Here is a 25,571-nt window from a genome sequence, read left to right on the forward strand (position 1 = left end):
TCTTTTTAGGTTTCTGATGAAGATGAAATTCTACCACCAAAACTCCAGGCTGCTCTGGTGCAGATTTTGGAAGAACGAAATGAAATCTTAGCTCAGGAGCAGAGTTCTCCACAAGGTACAAGAAATTGTGTTGACTGGATCATGTGATTCCATGACTCCAAGTCAAGTGGTGTTTAGTTGCTTACTTAATCAAACCTTTGCATCCTATTTAACATGTCAAAGGATACAAAAGGAAGACAGAGGCCATGCCACTAAAGGAGTTACTGTCAAGCTGAATGTGAAATGAAAGATGCATATTACATGCAGAAGACATAGCACACAGAACCTAGTGCCTAGCTTAAAAGGTTAGAGAAATTCAGGGAAGGAAAAGGTCAATGTTGAATGGTTTAATCAAGGAATTTGATTCTCTAGAATCAAGCTTCTCTAGAGCAGGCCAGGGCTTGCACTTGTCTTTTAGAGTGTAGGATATGGATTAGTGAACAGGAGTAGGGAATACATCCTATTCATTCAACAGTCAAGCAACCATTTATTAAAAGACTATTTTATGCCAGGCACTGTGCTAGGTCCTGGGGGTACAAAGAAAAAAGTGAGACCATCCGACCTGTTAAGGAGCTTTATAGGAAAATAGAAGGCATACAGGGTGGTAGTGGCCAGGAAGGAGAAATTTGGCAAAGGTAGTTAGAGACATTGTGAACGGAGGCACAGAACAGTAGATTGTCAGAACCTTTCCAGTAATTTATGGAGGAACTAATTTGATTATTGCTTCCTATTATTGTCAAGGGCACGACCATCCTCCCAGTCACCCAAGCTAACTACACCTAATTACATTGCTCAACTTCACACTCCCAGTATCCAATTTGTTACAGAGTTCTGTCAATTCTAACTTTACAATATCTCTCTTATATGACTTCTGGTATGGGCCCTGGACTATTGTGATAGCTCCACCTTCCACTCAGTTGTTATAAGAGATTTTCCTAAAGTGTTCTTCCAGGTTCAACAGTCAGCAATTTAATAAATTCCAGAGGCTCTGATATTAAAAATCCTTTATAACCCTACCCCCTCCCATCTTTCCAGTCTTCTTACACCTTCCTTACTCCCCTCTCCCTATACATACATTGGAGTCTAATGATGTTGACCTCCTTACTCTTCCTATAGAAAGACACTCGGTCCCCCAACTCTAGGCATTTTTACTGGTTGTTCCACATGCCCAAAAAGCTCTCCTTTTTCAACTCCCTCCCCTGGCTTCTAGTAAGTCCCAACTAAAATCCCATCTTTTATAAGAAGCTTTCCCTTTTCCCTCTTAATGCTATAGAGCCGTCACTCTGACATTCCCTCCAGTTTCTCATATGTATTTTACTTGTACATAGTTCCTTTCTCCCCTGTGAGCCCTTTGAGAGCAGTGACTGTATTTTTGTCTTTTTTTGTATCTCCAGCACTTAGCTTAGTGCCTAACACATAGCAAGCACTTAATAAATGCTTGTTTATTGACTGACTCATAGTAAGAGATGAAAGAGGTAGGGTAAGCTATGGTGTTATGGTGGATTGCTGGATGGAAGGATAAATGATCTAAGGCCAGCTAGATATGATGAGATTAGGTGAGTTTTTACTTGATACCCACTAGTAAAGACAGCACAGCTCCAGAGTAGAGCCCCCAAACTGAATGGATAAATTGTGGGAGGGCATAGATCATCTACTGGGTCCAAAGCCATTGTGGAAAATACAAAGATGATTTAAGACTTACTTAGTTCCAACCCTTAGTGGGCTTATAATGCAATAAATAATTTAAAAAAATTTTTTTTACCATAATGGATGATAGTAAAAGCAGAGGGTTCATGACAATTATTTTGACTTTTCTACATTTAATCCTTTGAAAATAATGGGAAAAGTAGGACAGTTAATTTAGGGTCAGTTAGGATCTTCAAGGTCAAATTAAGTCTTTTGGACATTGTATGATATCTAGTTAGGGAGCTATTATAATAGTTGGTTCACATTTATTTAACACTTTCAAATGGTTTACAACATGTTTTCTTTACAGACAACTATAGGTAAAGGCCAGGAGGAGAAAAAAATCAGGAGTGGTAGGAAGAGAACTAGGAGAGAAGGCAGTGAGGAGAACTTCAAGAATGAGATGATCAACAGTGTCATGAAACACAGATGAGCACCATCAAAACTTCCCTGGATTTGGCTAGGCGTCATTGATGACTTTTGAGAGAGGAATTTCTAGGGTAGTAGGTTGTAAGATTCAACAACAAAATTGTTGGGAGATAAAGCAGTGGGTACTTGGTCAAGTCTCTTCTAGATGTGAGAAATCAGAACTTAAACAGCTTGCTCCCAGTCCTCCTAATAACTACTTCTTGGCAGGACCTATAGACTTCCTACTCCTGACCAAGAACTATGCCTGTATCCAAATAGCACAAAAAAAAACCCCTTGTTTTATATCTTGCAGTAGATGTAACACTCAACACCCTGGTATCTGAAGCTTTTGTCAGATTCTTTGTGGAACTAGTGGGACATTATTCTTTGAACATGACTGTGACAGAACGTGGAGAACGTGTATTCCAGAGGGAGCCATTCCGAAAGTCTCATACCTCTCGGAGTGTGCGTCACTTCCTGGATCTGTTTATGGAGACGCAAATGTTTGCTGGCTTCATTCAGGACAGGGAACTTCGGAAGAGTGGGGTGAAAGGTCAGTGTCTACAAGTAAAGTCTCTTCCCTAGTCCATTTGAAGGACTTGATAAGCTTGAAAAATACTTGGAGAAATTTGTGATTTTATTAATATGGATCCCTTCTTTCCTCCACTAATGTCTTATTTGTCTTACTTATAATGTCTTACTGTGGCATACTTAAAAGGTTTTGAATACAGGTCTAGCAAAGTACTGTAAATATGTTGTGTTTTAGTCTAGTTGAGTTTAGAGAAGCTCCTTGTTATTGTTGTCATTTAATCGTTTCAGTCATGTCTGACTCTTCGTTGATCCCATTTGGGGTTTTCTTGGCAAAAATACTGGAGTGGTTTGCCACTTTCTTCTCCAGCTCATTTTACAGATGAGGAAACTGGGGCAAACCGAGTTAAGTGACTTGCCCAGGGTCACACAGCTAGTAAGTGTCTAAGGCCACATTCGAACTCAGGAAAAGTCTTTCTGACTCCAAGTCCAGCACTCTTATCCACTGTGCCAACTAGCTGTCCCCTTGGCTCATTACCCCTCCAACATTAATTACCAGATGATTAATTCTTTTGGTCACAACTCCTGAAGACAATTTATTAAGTGTGGAGGAGTTGTGATCTGTGTTGGTAGAAAATCTACACTATTCAAATCACTATTTAAAACAATATTACAATTAGGTATTCCTTCCACCAACAAACCCTTCCTATCCTGTATGATTTTTGCCCATGTTTTCTCATAAATCAAGTATGGATATATATATATATTCAACTAATGTACTACAATAGTACCCCATCATGACATGGAATTGACTCAGAGTGCTTGAAGGGTATGCCAGCAGACTCTAATCCCTAGCAGATTCTGTAGGCACACCATTGATAAACTGCACAGCTCTAATCTAAGGACCAGCCTAGTAAAGTAGAAAAAGGTTCATTATTAGAAAACTGATTAAACTTTTTGGCACAGCTATTCATGAAACATGAAAACATTCAAATAATAGAAGGGGAGTCCATGTCTAATTTTTGCATTAGCCCAAAACTGAAGTTGTATGGTATGAGGTTCATTTGGCTCTAGGAGGAGGCCTGATTTTTAATTATCTAGCATGTCCAAAGAAAGGTAATTAAGTTCTCTTGCATTAGTTCAGTGTTTGGATGTAAATTGGTTTCAACAATATGAATTTCCCTCATAGGCCTTTTTGAAGTGCGGGCCATTCAGTACTTGGAAGCAATTCCAGAGTCTGAACCCAGTGGAGTGAACAAGATTCTTCGAAGTCTTGGTGAGTTATTAAGTTTGTACTAAGTGTGGATAAGAAAACTTTCATGATGCCACAGTCCAAAGATACCATACAATATTGAGATGCATAAAATGTCTAGAAAAGCCATACTGATGATGTGGCATCCTGTTGAGATAATTACCTAGTTCCTTAGGACTGAAGAAGAAGGAACATCTAAGTAGCTGTGAATTTTTCCCTCTCAGGCCTGGATCAGTGATCTCTTCCCAAGGTGGTTATCTGAGGTCATCTACTTCAGACAGCTACTCATGCCTTACCTCACAGACCAAAGGATTAACACCTGAGTATAGAAGGGACCTAGCACAGAACAGGAATTCTTGCTAGAGAAATCTTAGCTTAGTCTCCAAATCTAAACAATATTATTTTCAGATTCCTAGTAGCTTGTAGTCAATTCTTAATTATCTCCACAGATGGAAGAGGATACATGGAACTGATAAACCAAAACACCAGATCACACCTATCCCCCCCAAAAAGAAATACAATTTTTATTTGGCTTTGGAATACATGTCCCTAATTTCACTCTGCACTAATTAGACATGCTTTAAGTCGCTTAACTTCTTTGGGCCTCGGTTTCCTTTATAAACTAAGGTAACAGACTCAATAATCTAAAGAGATTAAAGTGGTTAGCACAACGCCTGGCACATAGTAGGCACTGTATAAATGCTTGTTCCCTTCCTCCTTCCCTCTAAAGTAGTGGTTGTTATGGTTTTTTGTCATGGACACTTTTGGTGATCTGGTAAAACCCACGGACCCCTTTTCAGAATGTTTTTAAATGCATAAAATTACAAAAGAAAACAATTATATATAGCTTTTTGCAAAAAGAAAAGTTATCTAAATATTTTTAAAAAACAATTTCACTGACCCAGGTTAAGAATCCTGGAATTTACAAGGATTTTTCAGGTCTAAAATGCTGATTCTGTGCTTTAGTTGGGCAAATGATAGAATTTGTGTTCTAAGAATATAGATCAACTGACAGACTTACGAACAGGCTTACTTTTGGACTTGGCAGAACTGTGTAGCAGTGAATTAAATACTAGCCTTATAGTAGATAGAAATGAGTGATTTAAGAGTATGCTTTTGCTTCTCCCCTTAGGAAATAAAATGAAGTTTCTGCAGAAGAAATGAAAACCTGAGTTTTTATACCTGAAATGGAACAGCAAATGCTATCCAGGTCCATGTGCCAGGATGTACTGAGTAGGATTCTACAGACTCCTTGGAAAAGCTTAAAAGGCTCAAGGAAGCAGTCTGAGGATTTTACCCAGTTACTAGCTTAGGAATCACTGTAGAATTGTTGAGGGCGGTCTTAAATCAATGCAGTCTTCACTTTACATCCAATTTACTTGGAAAGAAAACATTTCTGCTTCTTAATATTTAGGCTCATTCTCTGGTGCTTGGACTATAGGGACTTTTTTTTTTCTCAAGAAAGTCTTGTTAACGTTCAGTAAAAATGAACACATTAGGTGAGCATGAGCCTCATGGTAAATTTTAGGGTAAGTGGGAATCGTGGGAAGATGTCCTTAACTGAGTTCTATGGCAGCTTTAACATGTTGGGATGATTGGCCCAAGCTAAATATTATCTTCATGTTTTTCCTGATGTTCTTTTTGGTGGGATCCCATTCAGGTGGGTAAAGTCCTACTTTTCAACACTTCTTACTTATAGGATAGGCATCTTGTAGTCCATTCCTCCAGACACATGGGTATTCAGTCCTATGAGATTATGGTTATTAGACATGTTTCAGATATTGAGTCCTGTGACATTATGGTTATTAGTTTCCTATCAAACTAAAATGAACCAGTGCCACTTTCTAGCCCTCAGGACAAGGGACTCTGTACCCAGCAGAATGATACAAAATTTGGGCTTTTCCTTAAACCTTGTGTTTTTTGCTATGGAAGAACTGAACCTCATTCTAGGGTCATACCACTTACCTACCTGGACCCTTGGTACCCAAAGCAGTGCTAGTCTTTGGATAGAGGGATTGATCAGTGGCATTTAGTAGCACTGTTTACTTTTCAGACTCTGGAATCTCCATCCAATGTGGATGCATTTAACCAGCACAAACATATTTATTCAAATTTAACAAAATCTTACAGTCTGTCAGAATAAACTTCATTGCTATTCTCACAAGCAATGAGCTTGTGTTGGTTGTTTTGTTTTGTTTTTCTGGCAAATTAGAATCTGCCTTCACAGCCTAACCAGGTGGTTATACCTGTATAAATCTGAAGCAGACACCATTCAATGGTTGATGCTGTGTAACATAATTTCTATAATCTGGGCCTGCAGAGGAAAGCTAGCCCTATTTCTATTTTAAAATGTATAGTAAGTATCTTATCCCAACAGGGCCCCTGTTAGATTAAACATCTGTCTAGCTGCTCCCTTCCAGAACTTCACCACCCTTCCTATTCCCAAAGAAACCTCTGATGGGAAAATGGAGTATTAATAAAATGGTGGGTGTGAGGATGAGGAGAAGAAATCAACTAAGTTAAATATAGCAGGCTGGGTCCTGTTGGTCCCTCTGTGAGGAGACCCCCTGCCTCAGGGATGGGGTCCAACTTTATGCCTATAAACTGAGGAGGATTCCTCAGACTGTTGTATTTTATTTTTGTAAAGTACTATGGATCATGGGTACGTCTGTGACAGCAGAATTGCTCAAGATATGTATAAAAAGTTGTTTTACAGATTTTATAATGTTTCAAAGAATAAAAACGTTTGAAAAGTCAAGATTTTTTTTTTCTTTGAATGGAATAAAAGTCATTCATATGCTTTTGGGAAGTGTTTTAATTCATTCAGACACAAAGTACTTGTGCCATGCATGGAATGCCTGAAGCCTGACTTTTTTTTTTTTTATTAATTTGTTTACTTTTAGTTTACAAGATTCAATTCCATAATTCCTTGAGTTTCACATTCTGTCCCCTTCCCTCTCCTCCCCCCCACCATGGCGGCATACAGTCAATTATAGGATCTGTAAATACTTTCACATTAGACATTAGTCAGGTTATAAAGACAGATTGTATCAGATGGAATGAAAAATGGTAAAGAGGAAATAAGACCAAACAAGAAAAAGAAAAACATCAGGTAGTTTGCTTCAATCTGGATTCAAACTCAGTTCTTTCTAGTTCTTTCTCTGTAGACATCTCTCTCCATCATGAGTCTTTTGGGATTGACTTATATCACTGCTTTGCTGAGAAGAGTCCAGTCTATCAAAGTTGGTCATCACACATATGTTGTGTCTGTAATTGTGTACAAATTTCTCCTGGTTCTGCTCTTCTCACTCAGCATCAGTTTCTTATAAGCCTCTCCAGGTAAATATGAAGTTCATCTGCTCCTCGTTTCTTATAGCACAATAGTATTCCATAACATACATATACCACAACCTGTTCAGCCATTCCCCAATTGATGGGCACCCCCTTAATTTCTAATTCTTTGCTACCACAAAAAGAGCTGCTATAAATATTTTTGTACATATGGGTCTTTCTCCCACTTCTATGATCTCTTTGGGCTATAACCCTAGAAGTGGTATTGCTGGGCCAAAGGGTATAAAATTATTTATAGCCCTTTGGGCATAATTCCAGATTGCTCTCCAGAAAGGTTGGATCAGTTCACAACTCCACCAGCAATGCATTAGTGTTCCAATTTGCCCACATCCTCTCCAGCATTTGTCATTTTCCTGTTTTGTCATCTTAGCCAATCTGATTGATGAGATGTGGTACCACAGAGTTGTTTTGATTTGCATTTCTCTAATCAATAGTGATTTGGAGCATTTCTTCATGTGCTTATCTTTAATGTCTTTCTCTGAAAACTGCCTGTTCATATCCTTTGACCATTTATCAATTGGGGAATGACTTATATTCTTATAGATTTGACTCAACTCTCTGTTGAGGTTTAAACACACAGGTAGTTAACAGAGGCAAAGTTCAAACCCAGGATCTCTTGCTTCAAACCCAGTTCTCTCCACCATGCCGAATACAGACTCCTCCACTGAGCATATTTCCTGACTTCAAATACCATTTCCTGCCTCACGTAGGACCTTCTCACCTAGAGCCCAGAACCATGCTCTACACAGTGTTGGATGAATGAATACCCTTTCATTGCATGTTACATGGTAGAAAGGGCCCTGGATCTGAAGGCACAAGATCTGGCTGTAGGTCTGAGGTTGTGGGCTCTGCCCCTTACAGTGGCAGAAAATTCTCAGCCCGGGTTTCTTGAGAGGCGAAAGGGCATCTCAGCCACTGGCAGGTCTGAAAGGCTGGAGGTCCAATAGTCGTCAGACTGCGCAGGTGTGGATGGAGAGTGTCCACAGGAACTGCTGGGTGCGGAATGTGAGGAGCTAGATGATCCTAAAGGGCAGCAGGGCTGCTTGCTCTGTGTGCTCTGCTTAGAGGAGTCAGGGTGTGTGGCTGGGTTTGCTACTCAGTCTGCAGCAGAATGGGGTCAGAATTCACTCATACTGGTGACAGGGCTCTGCTTCTCCTTCAGCTTTTCATGTTTAAACTGTAGCAGTCCCTCAGTTCCAAAGAATTCAAGAAGAAAATCTCCATCCAGAGAACTGATGAGCTCTGAGCGCCACCTGAGGCACACTTTTTTTTTTACTTGTTTCTTTGCAACTCGGCTAACATGGCAATGTTTTGCATGACTTGACTTATCAGTGGCTGGGGAAGGGATTGGGTGAGAGGGGGCTGGTGATGGGGTACCTGGGGTCTAAATCAATTTGTAAAACCAGTTGGTACAATTATAACTGCAATTTGTATTGTAAAATTGTAATAGCAATTTATCTGTAAAATCCCTTTCCCAGCCTCAAACTCTGCCCCTTCCCCCTATCTGCACTGGGCCTAGGCAACAACTTGTGACTCCTTTGTTCTTACTTAATCACTTCATGTTTCCTCCGGTCTGGCCCAAATACTCCTTTGTCCTTGCCTCATGTCCTTGCTTCATGTCTCATCCAGTCTGGACCAAATCTCATCTAAACTATCTATGCACTAAAGTCACAAGTTCCTCTCAGCTCTAACCTTTATCTATGCACTGAGGTCCCTTACCTCCCCCAGGTCAGCCCTACCCTTTAAAAGTAAAAGCATGTACCCCTCTCACTTGTAGGTCCCCTAAAGGACTCTTGCCTGCCTCTCATAGAAGCGGAACAATAAACTTCTACAACTCTCACTCCAGTTAAGCCTGAGACCTTGAATTCTTTCCAGACACTATCGCAGGTTTTCTGGTCTTAGATAAGATCAGAGTTCCTGCTGAACCTATTGGGAGCCATACCTCATCACTGGGAACTCAAAATGTAACAAAGCCTGCACCGGGTCCATCCCAACCCATAGGAATGAGGTGGTCAGACTGGACGGCTTCTACCAATAATGGCTGTACCATGCCTAATGTTACACGCTTGCTCGGCAACTTCATCTGGCTGCCGTGAGCCAAGTGCCTTTAAGCTACAACTAGCCTGGAAGGTGGGGAGGGTCTCCCCCTCTGTCTATCCAAGAAAAACGAGATGCAAGAGGGATGTGCTCGCACCCAAACAGAACCTCGGCCCAGAAGAGACCATATTAAATCACACAACCTGGCAGGCCCTAACTGTCCTCATGGGAATCTAACGGGGCATCTCGCGAGGCGGCCCCACTCTCTGGGGCTGTGACCATAGAAAGAATTTGCCACGAACTTGCTGCTGTTGCCGTCATTTTATCAGGTGGTGGGGAAGAAGGGGGGAAAGAAATTAATCGGTACTAAGAGGGAGAAAGGATTGAGAAAAGGACTCGACAGAAGAAGCTTTGACCTCTGACCCCACCGGTTTCCCGCTTCTCGCGGAGCATGCTGGGAAAAGAGTCGGCGTCTTAGCGCCTCACGTAGGGTCATGTGGTTCGTGGGCAGAAGGGGCGGGGCTTCCTGCCTTTTTACGTCTCCGACTTCCTTTCAGTGGAGACACTGAATCAAAGAGATTTGTAGAATTCATATAATTCTCCTAACGTGAGCCTGGGAAAGTCGGGACGAAAATACGAGGGGAAAATTCCTGGCAAAAGGTCAACCCTAGTTATTCAGCCACTGCATCTGAGCACGCGCGGGAAAGCTGCGCACGCGCACGATCGGCGTCTCCCTCAGCGTGCAGACGCAGGCGCCAAAGGCTCGGACCGGAGGCGTGCGCCGCGAGAGGCTGAGGCCGCAGGATGGCGGGTACCGGGCTCGTGGCTGGGGAGGCGGTGGTGGACGCCCTGCCGTACTTCGATCAGGGCTACGAAGCGCCTGGCGTGCGGGAGGCGGTGAGTACGGGACCTTCCCTTCGACTCCCCCCACTTCGTTCCCTCACATTTCCAAAGCTGTAGGCTCCGTCTCACGACCTGCTCCCTGGCTTCGCTTCAGCTTCCGGGAGAGGCCCGCCCCGCCCCCGAGCCAGGTCCGCCTGCCCTACCCTCCTCATTCCCCTTTTCCCGCCCTCTCCCGCCACCGTAACTTTCTTATTGGTCACGTGAAGAGCTTGGAGCCCCGAGAGCGGCCTGCAGCTCTATCTGCCCGTGCTGCTTCTCTCCCCGCACAGTTGCGGGGGTCCTCGCTCTTCTCTCCCAAGACCCTCAGTGCGTTTTTGTGGGCCGCTCCCGTCCGTGTAATTCAGTCTTCATCTCCAGCCCTTGGCTTCTCTGACTTCCGTAGGTCCCAGCTAAAATAGAAGCCTTTCCCGGTGCTTCCCTCCTAGATGAAGTCTCCCATTTATCCCGTAATTATCCACAATGTAAATTACATATAAATACATAAATGTGTGTCGTTGCCGCGTTGTCTGCCTAATGAGACTAGATGAGAACAGGGCAGGGACTGGTTTTTGCCTTTATTTGCATCCCCGGTATTTATACACAGAAGGTGCTTAAGACTTTTTGATTTGACTTGATTGAAAGCCCTTCCTAAAACTTAGCATTACCCTGCCTTTCCAAAATTATGTTGTGTTGTTCTTCAACACACACTGAGATCCATCCAGACTGGACTTTGATCTTTGAAAGGAACAACTGGCAAATTAGTATTTTTTAAGCACCAACTAAGGGGCAGCTTGACCCAGAAAGACTGCCAGGACGACCTGATTCAAGTTCTACTTCTTACAAGTAGCAGGTGTGTGGCCCTGGACCAGTTGCTCTAGACCAGCTCTAGTACTCTAGATTTCAGAGGTGTGGAGCTTCATTGGGTAGAGGGAATTCCCTCACCCAGGAGCCCCATACCGATGAAATCCCAGGTTTAGTCTTAATCCTTTCTTGCTCAGTGTAGGAAGAAGTAAGGAAGGCCAGAAGGCTTTTTTTTTTTTTTAAAGAAGGGTACCAGCACCTGGAATGATGAGGAATGGCTTCCTGTAGAAAGGCATTGCTGAAACTGACTATTAAGGGGTAAAAGGAATTCTAAGGGGCAAAGGAGCAAATGCTTTCCAGCGAAAGGCTACAGCCAGTGCAAAGGTTAAGAGAGAAGAAGTGAAGCAAGAAGGCCATTGCCTAGACCAACAGAGTGTGAGAAGGTGGTATTGTATGCCAGGGGTGGAAGGGCAGGCTGGGACTTGCTTTTGGAGGGTTTTGAAATCCAAACAAAGGAGTTTGTGGTTGGGCCTAAAGGAAATGGAGAGCCCATTGGCCTTTGACTAGTCAAGTGATGTGGTCAGAAAAACACTTTGACAGATGCACAGATGTTAAATAACACAGACGATTTGCTCTAGTCTGTTTTCTACTGCAGAATTATTTTGAAATAATTTCTCTGGAAACACCTGCCTGCTCTTTCGCTCTCTTTCCTCCACCTCTTTTTTCTCTACCTCTTTCTACCAACTACATAAACTCCTTGAGGTTTTTCCCATTTTTCTTAGGCTGCTGCCTTGGTAGAGGAGGAAACACGGCGGTACCGGCCAACCAAGAACTATCTGAGCTACCTGCCTGCTCCGGATTACTCAGCCTTTGAGGTGGGGGTGGATTTTTGTCTTCCTATCTAAAAAAGTGCTAAGGAACACAGGATAAAATCCCAGTTTCCTCTTGCTGATGGTTACTGTAACTTGTGGATTTCAGCTAATACAACTGAATATGACATTTAGGGTTGATTTTACAAAAGTCAGAAAGAATTTCAGAAACAGTTTGTAAATATTACAAAGAACAGAAAGAATAGAATAGACATCTGAGGACATAGCACAGAAGAGTGTGTTTGGTATTTAGGTCTCTCTTTTTCAACAGTTACCAAAATAGAAAGTTTTGAATCACTAGCCACAAATTCTTCCCACTCTAATAGAAGTTCTCCTTTGTAAGAAATTAGTGACTTGATTAACAAATGTATATTTGTAGCCCTTTCACGCAATAGAATTCAAGTTGTTGTTTATAAAAAAAAAAAAAAAACCTAATAATGGGGATATTTTCCTTCCATAAAAAAAAAAAAAAAAAACAAAGATGAATGATATTTAAAAAAAAAAAATTAATTTTTAAAAAAAAAAAAAAAAGAAATTAGTGACTTAGGGAAAACAAATGAACAAATTGATCATACCCGAAAATGTATGTCATTCCACATCTCTAATTCATCAACTTTCTGTCAAAAAGTGGGAAGCATGTTTCCATATCAGTCCTGGGTTGTAATTAGTCATTGCATTGATCAAGGTTCTGAAGTATTTCAAAGTTGTTTTATTTTATGGTATTGTGGTCACTGTGTAAATTGTCCCATATTTCTGCTTAGTTTAATCTGCATGAGTTTATACAAGTCATATCAAGTTTGTCCAGAACTGTTTTTGTCATTTCTTATAATATGGTAATATTATATTTACATATTTTAATTTGTTCAGTCATCCCCCAGTTAGTAGATACTAGAGTTCAGAGTTCTTTGGTACAAAAGTGCTATATCTATATTTTCTACGTATGTGTTGCTTGTTTCATCTTTGACCTCTTCAGAGTATATATCCAGTATTGGTATTGCTGAGTCAAAGGATTTGCAGGGTTTGAGGCTTTTTCAAGTTGAACCATTAGACACCTTCACCAGCAATGCATTAGTGTGATTGTTGTCTCACAGCTCCTCTAATGACAAATTGAAATTCTGTCAACTTTGACAACCGGATGTGTCTGAGGTGTTTTAATCTGCATGTCTCTTACTGGTGTTTTGAGGCTTTTTTTTTCTCTTCATGTGGTTGTTATGGCTTGCATTTCTGCATTTGACATCTAGCATTTAATGTGTGTAGTCATAATTGGCCATTTTATCTTCTTGAATCATCTCTATCCCTTGTTTAGTTAAAGATTTTTCCCCCATACAGAGTTGAGATTTTTTTTCTTTCCTTCTCTAATGCCTTTTTAAAGATGTCTTTAACAAACATTTATTAAGTATTACTGTATGTAAATCACCATGCTAGGATTTGGGGATACAATAAAAAATGATGAGGATTGAGAAAAATCCATTGAATTTGGAGGTTATGAGATCATTGCTAACTGGAGAAAGCAGTTTTAGCACAGTGAAAAGGCTGAATCTTACTTTAAAATACTAACTTTATTTTAATGGAATCTTTAAATAATATATGCTTTTCTGCCTTTGTAAATAGTTTGATGAACACACTTTAACTTTTTCTTCATGTCTTATGACTATGAAAATTACTCTGCTGTGGCACAGAGTCCACACGTGAAATACCCTCATGCATGCTGCTTGTATTGTGTATCAGCTTTTCCTGATTGTCTGTTACCTCCCTTGTTGTCACTTCTTGCTGCTGTTAGCGCTCCTGCTTCCGATAGCCCCAGACTCTTCTGGCATCATCTTGCTAAGTATGTGTTTCTGTGTGTGTCTGTCTGTGGACACACGCGCACACACACCCCTTATATTTTCAAACCAATTAAAGTTACCTGGTACTCTTGAAAGTCTAAAGGTATTGATTAGTCTCCAGATTTATACCCTATGTATTTTTTTTTTTTGCTTTTTGGTGGGGGGAAGGCAGGGTAATAGGGGTTAAGTCCTTTTTATTATGAATTTGACAATTTTGAAAGAAATGAACCTGAATTTTTTTTTTAATGATCATAAGGGAATGCTTTTATTAGACTAAATAGGATTGATTATTAGAACAGTTATGCCAGAGCAGTTCCTATGGGTTTACCTCAGAGGGAAGTTGGTTACCCAACCTTCTCACACCAAAAGGCAGAGTTTGGGAGCATTCTGTAAATATCACAATAGCAGTAATAGCAAGGAAGGCACAGAGGTAACTTAACATACAGCAGTAACTTTAATATCTGGATTTATCCCTTATTACTCCTATCCCATATGGCAAGATATCTCTTTTCCTTTCAGGGTGAGCAGTGGTGTTATACAAAGGTTATACTATCTTGTCTCCATCTTCAGCAGGTTACTTATCACCTGCATCTAAAATTGGAGTTTCTCTCTGTTTCCTGTCCTCTTCCTGGAGGGAACAGATTAGGATGAGAGAAGAGGCTAGATAAGATGTATTTGTTTTAAATGGTTTGTTTTTTTGGTTGTTGATGTATAGTTGTTTTTGTTGTTGAATCCAATCTGCAATTCTCTAAAGATAATTCTTCTCTCAATTTAGACTGACATTATGAGAAATGAATTTGAAAGATTGGCTGCCCGACAACCAATTGAATTGCTTAGCATGAAACGGTAAGTTCTTTTTCTGGGTTAGTTTGTGTTAAAATATTATGCATTTTCAAGTCTCTCTGGAGAAATATGTAGAGGTGTTTGGAAACTTGGATTTTATCTATATTACTTTACATGTATATTTCTTATAGTTTGATCATTGTTTTAACTTGTACATACCCTCCCCTTCATGTTCCACACTATATACAATAGCAGGATTCATAGGGTGGTAACAGTCACTAGGATCCTAGGTAAAATTGCTGAGTAGGTAGAGTTTGTCTTTCCTGTACTCCCACCTCCCTTTCTTTCCTTATGCCACTCACTTTTGTGTCCCACCCAGTGTCTCTTCCTTAAAAAGTGCTATATACTATAATATTTCCTCTTTACTCCCATCTAAGATTTTATTCTCCTATATTAGAGGTTAGGCAGTAGGGTTATCTAATTCAGAATAATTTGTGAGAAGGTACTATTTAACTTCTGTGTAATTGAGGGTGATTGGGATGTTTAAGGAGGGGGAAAGGCTTGATTAAAATGAATTTAAGCACATATTGAAAATATCTTTAACTCTTATCTCTAATTGGTAGGCTGGATGTAGGAGATAATTTTTTTTTACATTGCCACTTTAGGTCAGAATAGTAGAATTCGCTACCCACTTTTTTTCTGGGCTCCCATTTTCTGGAAAAGATACGAATCTTGTGTGACCTGGGGAGGAGGAAAGGCTGAAATTATGAGGTTGCTATTTTTGGTACCCTAACATCTCCTAATGATGCCTTTTTCTCTTAAGTGGTAAGCAGGGTTGTAATAGTTATTGTACTATATTGTATATTTAGATGTCTTATTTTTTAAAAAATGAAATGTAGTGATCAAATCTTGGTTCTGGGTCCCTCTTCCACAATTCCACATGAATTTAAAGCCTCTTTTAAAATAGTTTATGGTAAAATTCTTTGGTTAAGCTCAAGGATTACGCTCTATCTGGTAAAAGTAACTGAAATTGAGTGCATAATTATAGTACGCTATGCCTTTAAAAAGCATCCACATTGATTTTCTGACCTCATGCTAAAAAGAGCTATAGCAAGAGGAATAGAAAATGCAAAATTCTAAATATAATTCATAAGCAGAAAATAGTGTCTAGAATTAGAAAATATTTTAGTAATTGTCATCTTGTTCTCTGTCTTGTTTAATCCTTCTCTCATCTTAAAATAATAGCTCATGTTTTAATAGTGTTTTTTAGGGTTTACAAAACACTTCATATACATTCTTATTTGATTGTCATGACAGTCCTGTGAGGCAGTGCTATTACTCTCACCCCTGTTTTACAGATGAGAAAACTGAGGCTCAGAGAGCTTAAGTAATTTACCCAGGATCATAAAACTAAATATCAGAAGCAAGATTTGAACATGGGTCTACCTCATTCCAACTCTTAACACTCGCTTCTATGTCACTGTTATGAGATGGTTAAGTATTATTTTCCTGTCCTATAATTTCAGATATGAACTTCCAGCTCCCTCCTCTGGGCAGAAAAATGATATCACCGCATGGCAGGAATGTGTAAACAATTCAATGGCCCAACTGGAGCATCAGGCAGTTCGAATTGAAAACCTTGAGTTGATGTCACAGCATGGTTGCAATGCCTGGAAAGTATATAACGAGTAAGTAAGAATATCTTCGTCCTGACTTGGTGTTTTTAAAATCAGGTTTTTATAGAAAAGTATTCATAATGAAATGAAATACTAGCAGACCAGGTGAGTACTGTGCTCAAAAAGAGCCATTATATATAGATGGATTAAGATATCTTGTCTAACCATTGGTTTCTCCTTCCTTCAGAGACCTGCTTTACAATGAAGCAGTCCCCTTTGGGAGCCAGTAGACCATTCTTCCAGCCCATTCTGTTCTTCCTTATGAACCTTCCTTTTATACTGCAATGAGAGGTGCCTATCTGTTGGATCTTCCTCTTAGCCTTTTCCTTACCTCCTTTAGTAATCAGTGGGTTCAGAAATTGTAAGGAGACGTGGGCTAATATATTTTTCCACCTATAGCTCACACATATTTGGGATTGAGTCCTCTTCTAAAATCCTCTTCTTAATGCCTCATCATGGCATATAGGTGTCGCTAGTTTCTTGAAACACCATGGAAGCAAAGAGAGCACATAATTTGGCTCATTCTGTCAAGGGGGAGGGCTTGTTAATGGACTTTTTGGGAGAATAACCTAGTTAACTACTGCAAAGCTAGGTAAATGGGTAAGTTTCATAACCAAGTCACTTAAATTCAACAAGTGTTTGTTAAGCTTCCCATTATGTATGAGACATTGTGCTGGGTTTTATTTTTATAGTTGTATGGTCTATGGACTAGTGAGGGGGGAGACTGGAAACAAGGATACCAATTACATGCAACAGGTCAGGCAAGGATTAATGAGGCTTGGAATTAGGATAGTGTTCCTGTGTGTCCAAAAGTGGGGAGAGGATGGATTTTAGAGATATGGGGTTAAAACTGACAAGACTTGACAACTGGACATGAAGGATGATTGAAGAAGAAGTAAGGAGAACTGGAATTAGGAAACTGAATGAGTGGAAGTATGTTTTGGTTTAGGGGGGGGGAAAGTAATGGCTTCTATTGAGGATATGTTAAATTTGAGATAGGGGAAGATGTCTAGGCAAGTTGGTGATGTGAGACTAGAATTCAGGATAGAAATTGACTGAAAATATTGGCTTGGGTGTCATCTGTATACAAATAATAATTGAACCCATGGGAGTAGTTGAGATCACTAAGGGACAGTATAGAGAGAGGAGGCAGTCCCGGAAGGAGCCTTAAGGAACACCCATGATTAGGGGTTAACAAGTAAAAGATGAGTGATAAAAGGAGACTGAGAAGGGAGTAGTCAGGTAGGGGGATAGCCAAGGGAACGATCATAGGATTTAGAATTAGAAGGAACCCAGTAGATCATTTAGCAGATGAGACTGAGACCTGGAGAAGGTAAATTAACTCCTACTTAGGTTTCTGCCGTTGAAAGTCATAAGAGTATGTGCCTTCAGATACAAAAAGCATTTATCAGGGGTTGACAAAGCTTCGGAAAAGCAGCTAGCATGCTATTCAGGTAACACCAAAAGGTTATGGCCATGCGACTAGGACAATGCTTGTGCAATGTTGAAAGGTGGTTACTCACAATTCTGGGCTTTCGGCTTCTTAGGTGGCCCTCTGCTAAGATTCCTGTGTAGCTGTTCCAAATTTGAGTCTTCTTGTTAAATAGAAATTTTAAAAGAAGATAAGTAGAAAATAAGCAATATTTTAGCATTCATTTTTATTTGATTTCATTAATTATTGTAATCTTTTTTTCCAATAAATTTTTTTTTAGATAGATCAATGAGATTGAATATGCTTCATTATTTGTGAAAATCTTGGTTTAACAGTTCCAAGTCAAAAGATTTGGTTCTAAGTTCAGTTTATTTTGATCTTGGATTTGAAGGATTGTCGTAGATAATAAAGATACCTCATAAAAGTAGATAGAATCAAGTGGACTATGTGTATCATTGGCTGTGCTTATGAAATTATACCTTGCAAATTTTGATGGCTTCCATACCATCGTTAGCTAAAATCTCAAGGCACAATGTACCCTTGACCAAGTTCACTTGAAGAAGATCTTAGAAATCATTTATCTGTCATTTTATAAGAAAAGAATAGTAAAGCCCAGAAAAATTAAGTGCCTTCGGTGTCACAAATATTTCATAGCAGAGTTAGGACTAGAATCCCAGTCTCCCAAATTGCCTTTCTTGTTCACTTTGAAAAGGAAGAGGTGGGGTACATGTGGGAACAAATTATAGGGCAGTGTTTTGATGTGAAGATGAGGTTAAATGAGAGTATACTTACCAGATGATTTTTTTCTTTTCAGTGAAACTATAACAAGATGGGAAGAGGTCCTAGATAGCTTAAATTTAGACAAGATTTTTCATATCTTATGGGATTAGTGAAAATTGACAAAGATAGTGAAAGTTAACTTCTGTGCTAAATAAATTAAACACTTTTAAACATCAACATAGTTTATTCTAGAAATGGAAACACATACTATTTTTTTTTTCAGAGTAATTACCTCTGCCATCTCAATAGATTTATTCCAGCAATTAATTTTTTTTGTTTGGGTTTAGGCATATGCTAGAGATGACATGATGCTTACTGTGACTAGCTGAGGACAGAATGGTTTAGAACCAAGTGCCATGTTTGAAGACAATAATCCTGCCACACTCTTTACTAGTCAGACCTTATCTGAAATAGCATATTCAGTTCTGTATACTAAATTTTAGGAGACAGATTGTCAAGTTGGAGAATATGGTACAAGAGAGGAAGGCCAGGATTGTGGAGGAACAGGAATCTTCAGTGTGTGAATTGATTGAAGAAACTGGGTGTTAGGGGTAGAGAAAAGAAGATTTAGAAGGAGCATAAAAATTGTCCTCAAATATTTAAAGAGTTACTATTTAGAACACTTGTTCTGCTTGACCAGCAAAGGGCAAAAGTGAGGCCACTGTGTGCAAATTCCAGGGAAGTACATTTTGACTCAATATAAGGATTATGGTCCAATGAGAAGAGCACTGTGCTTAAAAGTAAGACGTGCTGTTTGTAAGTCCCAGCTCTGACACTAATTAGTTGTGTGATCTTGGGTAAGTCACTTAGTAAATATGGACCATAAAATGAGAGGTTGGACTAGAACTTCTAAAGTTCCTTCCATGCCAGGTCTAATAATTTATGAATTATAAGGAAAATCTTAATTATAGCTATCCAGATAAGTTGCCACAGAGTAGCATTTAGTTACATATCTCTGTAGTTTTTCCAGCAGAGGCTGGGTAACCCATTTGTTTTTAAATGGTAATTGTGAACTGAGGACAAGGTAGACTATAAGACTACTTACCACAAGGTGACTTCCAGCTCTGTAATTTTATGATTTTTCTACTTGATTCAATCAGAGGAAAAAGGTTTTTGACAAAGAACAGTATTATTTTGAATGTTATCATTCCAGAATTTGCGTTCCTTTTAGCTGTATTACTAACTTGGCCTAACAGGAATGCTAACAGGTGACATCAGGCAGCATAAGAACTGGAATTCAGTATGATGGTTGTCAGAATGTTAAGTTGTTTCAGGATCTTAAATTTCAGCTCTACTATTACATAGGTTACATGTAGGCAGGTGCTGTCTCACTGCAAATTAACCTTTGTAACCAGATTGTTCACTTCACATTGCTTTGAGAAAAGTGAGAATAAGAAATATTTGCAACTGACTTTTCAAGGAAATGTGCCTCTGTAGGACCATTCTAGGCCCCAAACAGTCACCTGTCTTTTGACCACATGGTTGGGTATTGATCTGTTTGCTGGTGGAAAACACTGCATCATTTGCCTTTTGTTCTTGGGAGCCATCATGATGTACCCATATTTCTGCAAGAGTTTGTATAATTTAAGTACATTTAAAAAATAATAGTTATACCTACATTTGTACAGTTTCTGTTGTGTTTTCATTTGGTTTAATCTGTTTTAACAGTAAAAATTTAATGACACTGTCCTGCTCAATTTCTTTGCAATGTTATTGGCTACTGTTTTGAAAACTGTTAGTGACCCTATTGCCAACTCTATGTGGAAACAGTCCGCCATGTTCCAACATGAATAATGACAGCAGATAGTAATAAATGCATAATGGTTGCAAGTGTCTGAAATTAACTCTTGCTTATAGATATATATATAAAAATGTAAAAACATTAACATTTGGCCTACTGGTGGCCTATCACCACCAGGCTTTACTGTGTCCTAATATTTTTATTTCTATTTTGTTTTTCTTCACTTTGAGAAATCTAGTTCATATGATTGAACAAGCCCAGAAGGAGCTGCAGAAGTTAAGGTAACTTTTTCCTTGCATTGGCTTCATTTTTATCCAAGAACACCTTCAGTATTCAGTAAGATGATAGCCATTCCAAACATCCCACCTTGCTGTACAAGGTCTTGCCATATAACCAGCCCTTCTGCTTTACTGTAGTCTTAGAGGCACCCTTTTTAGTTCAGGTTCAACATTGGGATGAAATGAGACACTTAAGGGTTATTCAACAGTTAACAAAAGGAGGTTTTCTTAGCTGTAATACAGAAAGAATATTTTTGTCTAGACTATAGGTGGCACAGTAGATAGAATGCTAGGCCTGGAGACAGGAAGACTCATCTTCCTGAGTTCAACTCTGGCCTTAGACACAAGTTGTGTCGCTCTGGGCAAGCCACTTAACCCTTTTTGCTTTAGTTTTCTCATCTCTAAAGTAAGTTATCATTAATCACTCGTGTATCTTTGCCAAGAATTCCCCAAATGGGGTCACAAAGAATCAGACACACCCAAACAACAACAAGACTATTTTAATAGTCTCTAGTCTTTTCTTATTGGGGGGGGGGGGGGGAGCAAGGCAATTGGGTTTAAGTGACTTGCCCAAGGTCACACAGCTAGTAAGTGTGTCAAGTGTCTGAGTCTGGATTTGAACTCACGTCCTCCTGACTCCAGGGCTGTTGCTCTATTCACTGTGCCATCTAGCTGCCCAATAGTCTCTAGTCTTAACTTCTGTTTCTATCCTATATGCTGTGGCTAGAGTAATCCTTCTGATCATAACTGATCATGTCACTATTCTGCTCAAAACCCATTATATGTGTGTGTGTTAATGTTTATGTTATATACACATATATGTATAAATATACACATATGTATATGTGTGTGTATCTGTATCTATATATGCTATATAGAATCATTTCCACAGACACACCATCCCCATTTTATCATTCAGGGATGGCCAGGCTTTTATAGTTGCCATTCCATAGTGGACTACATCTTTACCATCACAGAATCAAACAAAAAAGATGTAAAGTATACAGGAGCCCATGGTGCTTATTTGTTTATTATTTTAAAAGCATTTGATTTGGTAGAGCAGAATGCTACCCTACAGGCTTTTTTCCAAAAATGAGTCTTCTGTTTATATTTTTAAAAATAATTTGTTATTACTTGAAAGATATAACATAGCTTGTTCAGTGATCCTCTGATTATAAACACAAGGCAAGGTATAAAACGGAAATATATATTTGTGAGCACTGCCACTGTAAATGGGAGAGAGCCAAAGCAGAATTCAATTGGAGAGAGATTCTTTGTGAATGGCAAGGTGCTTCAGATACTCTGTTTGTGGATGACATTGTGCTGGTTACATTGAGTCCTGGAACATTGAAGAGGTTGGCTTAACCATCTACACAATTAAAATCAAGTTGATGAAGCATATTTGTTGCCTAAGTTATGGCATGAGGTAGATGTACAAGCAATAGAACTTGTCCATCATTACATATATGTGGGACAGATAGGATAGATGAACAGTGGGTTGAGCAAAGAATTAAGGAAAATAGGCTGAATTGCTTTCAGAAAATTATAAGGTTTATTTTAAAAGATATATCAATATTCTACTAATGTTATATGGCTCTGAAACAAAGCATAACACTCTCTAAGGATTTTAAATTAATATTACAACAAAGGCAGTGGAAAGGTGTATGGAAGCTATGAGCAGGGTGTAACATGGGGAATGTGAACTGAGGAACTTTGAAAAACAGTGGTAGAGAGAAGATGGGTTGGCCAGATGGCAAAGATGAGGGATGAAGGTGGACAGCTTGAATGTTTTCCTGGCACTTTGGAACGCATTGGATGAACCTCATGGTAAACTTATAGGAGGGCTTGGATAAGAGATGGACAGGAAGAGTATGCATAGATGAGTTATAGCCTGCCTCGCTGAAGGGAACATCCAGATCGTTGCTATCACAAATCCATTTTACTATTGAAAAAGTTGTGTGAAAAAAGGCTGTCAAGATAAGTTGGCACAGGGCCTTGAATGTGCTGTAAGAGAATTTACTGGCTACTATTGTATAGGATGATAGCATAGCAAAATTAGTATCTAAAAGCAAAACCAAGTATTTACATTTCTCTTTAACAGAAAACATATTCAGGACTTAAACTGGCAGAGGAAGAACATGCAACTCACTGCTGGGTCTAAATTACGAGAAATGGAGTCGACGTAAGTATCTTAAGATTTCATCTTTGTCCCAAACTTCCTCACGGAATTTTGTGAAACCTTTGAACCAATTCTCAAATGAGATGACTCAGCTGATCTCAAGAGTCCTTTGCCAGGCTTGAGGCCTTTGGCCTCTCCTGTCCCAACTCCTCTTTAGGGAAGGTGGGAGGCAGTGACAAAGAAAGGAACCAGTAGCCAGTAGAAACCAAGGGAAAGGAAGACTCTTGCCAGTCCCAGGGTGCTGTCAGCATAAGGTTTGTCCACTATTAGTATGTGTCTCTTTTCAGTGGCTCTGTGCTATTGATATAAACTCAAAGGTTATAGAATAACTGAACTAAAAAGTATTTTGAGTGTTCATCTGCTTTGGGATAATTCTGTGCCTGTATATCATCCTCTAAAAGAGTTTCTCTGCCTTTTCAGAATATTCCAAGAAAGAACCTTATTGATTCTTACTCTTTTTTTTTTTGAGGGCAGTTGGGGTTAAGTGACTTGGCCAAAGTCACACAGCTACCGTGTTTCCCCGATAATAAGACCTATCCCAAAAATAAGCCCTCCCCTTACTGTGTAAGATTCCTCTAAAATAAGCCCTATTGAGATTGCTACTGTAGTGAAGGTGATCCCCTGCGCTACACGCTACATTACGGTACCCTCTGTATGCACCGTCCCCGTCCCCCCTTCCCCCCCCGGGAAACGCACGCCGCACTCCGAGCTGCGTCCAATCAGAGCTGCAGCAGTGAGCACGTCATCCTGTTCTTCCCCAGTGATTTGCTTATTGAATAAAGGTACATTTTTTTGTTCACATTTACCTGATTATTAAAATTGCTGTCAATGTTCATTAAAATAAGCCCTCCCCTGAAAATAAGCCCTCTGATGTTTTTCTGTCCAAAAAAAATTTTAATAAGACAGTGTCTTATTATCGGGGAAACACGGTAGTGAGTGTGTCAGGTGTCTGAGGTGAGATTTGAACTCAGGTCCTCCTGACTCCAGGGCCGGTACTCTATTTACTGTGCCACCTAGCCGCCCTATTGACTCTTATTCTTTATCTGCTAGATTGCATAAAGGATAGAACACTGAACTTGGGAGTCAGGAGGACCTGAGTTTGAATCATGCTTCAGTTACTTAATAGTGTGATCCTGGTCAAATCACTTAATCTCTTTTTGCCTCAGTTTTCCTTTTGTAAAATAAGGAGTTGGATTCAGTGCTCTCTAAGGTCCCTTCCAGCTCTAAAGCTATTATCCTCTCATTGTGAATGTCCCATAAAATCTTCAAAGAACATTGAACCTGATGCTGTTATTTTTTTCTTCTGTTTGTATTTTCTAGTTGGGTTTCCCTCGTCAGTAAAAATTATGAAATTGAACGGACTATTGTACAGCTAGAAAATGAAATCTTCCAAATCAAGCAACAGCATGGGGAGGCAAACAAAGAAAACATTCAGCAGGATTTCTGAAAAAAAAAAAAAAAGGCTTTAGGGAAGGGAGAGAAGGGGATCTTAGAATTCTTGAAACATCAGGAAGTTGGATGATCCTCAAATCATGGTAAGAACCTGTTGAGGGAATGATAATGACCTGAATAGCCTGGATGAATACTTAGGAGACTGATGGAAACTTAGAAACTGTGCAGACTGCGTGAATTAATGGTTCTTTGTATTATATTTAATAATATTTGTATATTTCCTGGACAAATAAATTTTTACCTTGAAAATTTTTTGATAACTTGAACTTGAGTGGGAATTTTAATAATGCCTTTGGTTTTTATATCATATTATTTCTAAATATACATATCACTTCTCACAAATCCTACAATAAATATAATAAATAAAAACAGTTCAAATCAAAAATTTCAATAAAAATAATAACAATGAGATAACATGCCAAACTTTTGTGGAATACAGCCAAAGCAGTACCTAGGGGAAAATTTATATTTCTATAAATGCTTATATCAGTAAAGTAGAGAAAGAGCAGATCAGTGAATTGGGCATGCAACTTGGGCATAAATTGGGCATGTATTCCACTGATCTACCAATCTATTTCTTAGCCAGTGCAGGATTGCTTTGATGAATACTGCTTTAATATCATTTGAGATCCGGTCACTAGACCACCTTCCTTCACATTTTTTAAAATGATTCCGTGGATATTCTTGACCTTTTGCTGTTACAGATTTTTTATTATTTTTTCTAGCTCTGTAAGTTTTTGGTAGTTTGACTGGTATGGCACTGAGTAAGTAAATTGATGTAGGTGGAATTTTCATTATATTGGCTCGGCTTATCCATAAGCAATTAATATATCTCCAATTGTTAATGTCTTTATTTCTGTGAAAAGTTTTGTAATTGTGTTCATATAGTTCCTGTGTGTCTTGGCAGGGAGACTCCCAAGTATTTTATACTTGTCTGGAGTTAGTTTAAATGTAATTCTCTAACTCTTCCTGCTTGACTTTGTTGATAATATATATAGAAATGGTGATTTATGTGAATTTATTTTATATCCTTCAACTTTGTTGTTTCAAATGGTTTAGCTGATTTTCTAGGATTATATAAATATACCATCATATCATCTGCAAAGGGTGATTGTTTTGTTTCATTGCCTATTCCAACTCCTTCAATTTCTTTTTTCTTGTCTTATTGCTATAGCTAGCATTTCTATTACAATATTTAACTGTAGTGGTGATGATGGACATCCTTGCTTCAAATTTTTGGGAAGGCCTATAGCTCATCCTCACTACAGATAATGCTTTCTAATGGTTTTAGATAGATAGTTATCATTTTAAGGAAAGCTCCATTTATTCCTACTCTTTCTAGTGTTTTTAATAAGAATGAATTTCTATTTTGTCAAAAGCTTCTGCCTCTATTAAGTTGATCATATGATTATGTTGATAGTTTTTTTTAATATTGAAACAGTCCTGCATTCCTAGTATAAATCCTACCTGGTCACAGTGTTATGATCTTTGTGATATATTGCTGTAATCTCCTCGATAATGTTATTTACATTTTTTGCATCAATATTCACCAGGGAAATTGGTCCACAGTT

At 39.0% G+C, this 25,571-nt stretch overlaps 2 protein-coding genes across 5 annotated transcripts in view; both read left to right on the plus strand.

Moving 5' to 3' along the window:
* The window catches only part of DENND2C (DENN domain containing 2C), an 82,891-nt gene extending 76,177 nt beyond the window's left edge, over window positions 1-6,714 (plus strand). For 2 of the 4 annotated variants that reach the window (XM_069090297.1, XM_069090298.1), the window contains 4 exons: window positions 10-115; window positions 2,447-2,686; window positions 3,851-3,937; window positions 5,046-6,714. In XM_069090297.1, the coding sequence (XP_068946398.1) occupies window positions 10-115; window positions 2,447-2,686; window positions 3,851-3,937; window positions 5,046-5,077 (465 nt within the window). In that variant the 3' untranslated portion in view covers window positions 5,078-6,714. The remainder of the gene's footprint in view (window positions 1-9; window positions 116-2,446; window positions 2,687-3,850; window positions 3,938-5,045) is intronic. The other 2 variants (XM_069090300.1, XM_069090299.1) reach the window with 2 other exon arrangements.
* Window positions 6,715-9,828: 3,114 nt separating this feature from the next.
* Window positions 9,829-24,249, plus strand: BCAS2 (BCAS2 pre-mRNA processing factor). Its single transcript, XM_069090301.1, has 7 exons — window positions 9,829-10,198; window positions 11,767-11,859; window positions 14,455-14,525; window positions 15,989-16,150; window positions 20,322-20,372; window positions 22,471-22,551; window positions 23,869-24,249. The coding sequence occupies exons 1-7, from the start codon at window positions 10,106-10,108 to the stop codon at window positions 23,993-23,995; spliced, it is 678 nt and encodes a 225-aa protein (XP_068946402.1). The 5' UTR covers window positions 9,829-10,105; the 3' UTR covers window positions 23,996-24,249.
* Window positions 24,250-25,571: the final 1,322 nt, after the last annotated feature.

This window comes from Petaurus breviceps, unplaced genomic scaffold (genome assembly GCF_028583685.1).
Source record: "Petaurus breviceps papuanus isolate PSGF00001 unplaced genomic scaffold, PetGlider_PUasm1.0 186, whole genome shotgun sequence".
NCBI classification, from domain to species: Eukaryota; Metazoa; Chordata; class Mammalia; order Diprotodontia; family Petauridae; genus Petaurus; species Petaurus breviceps.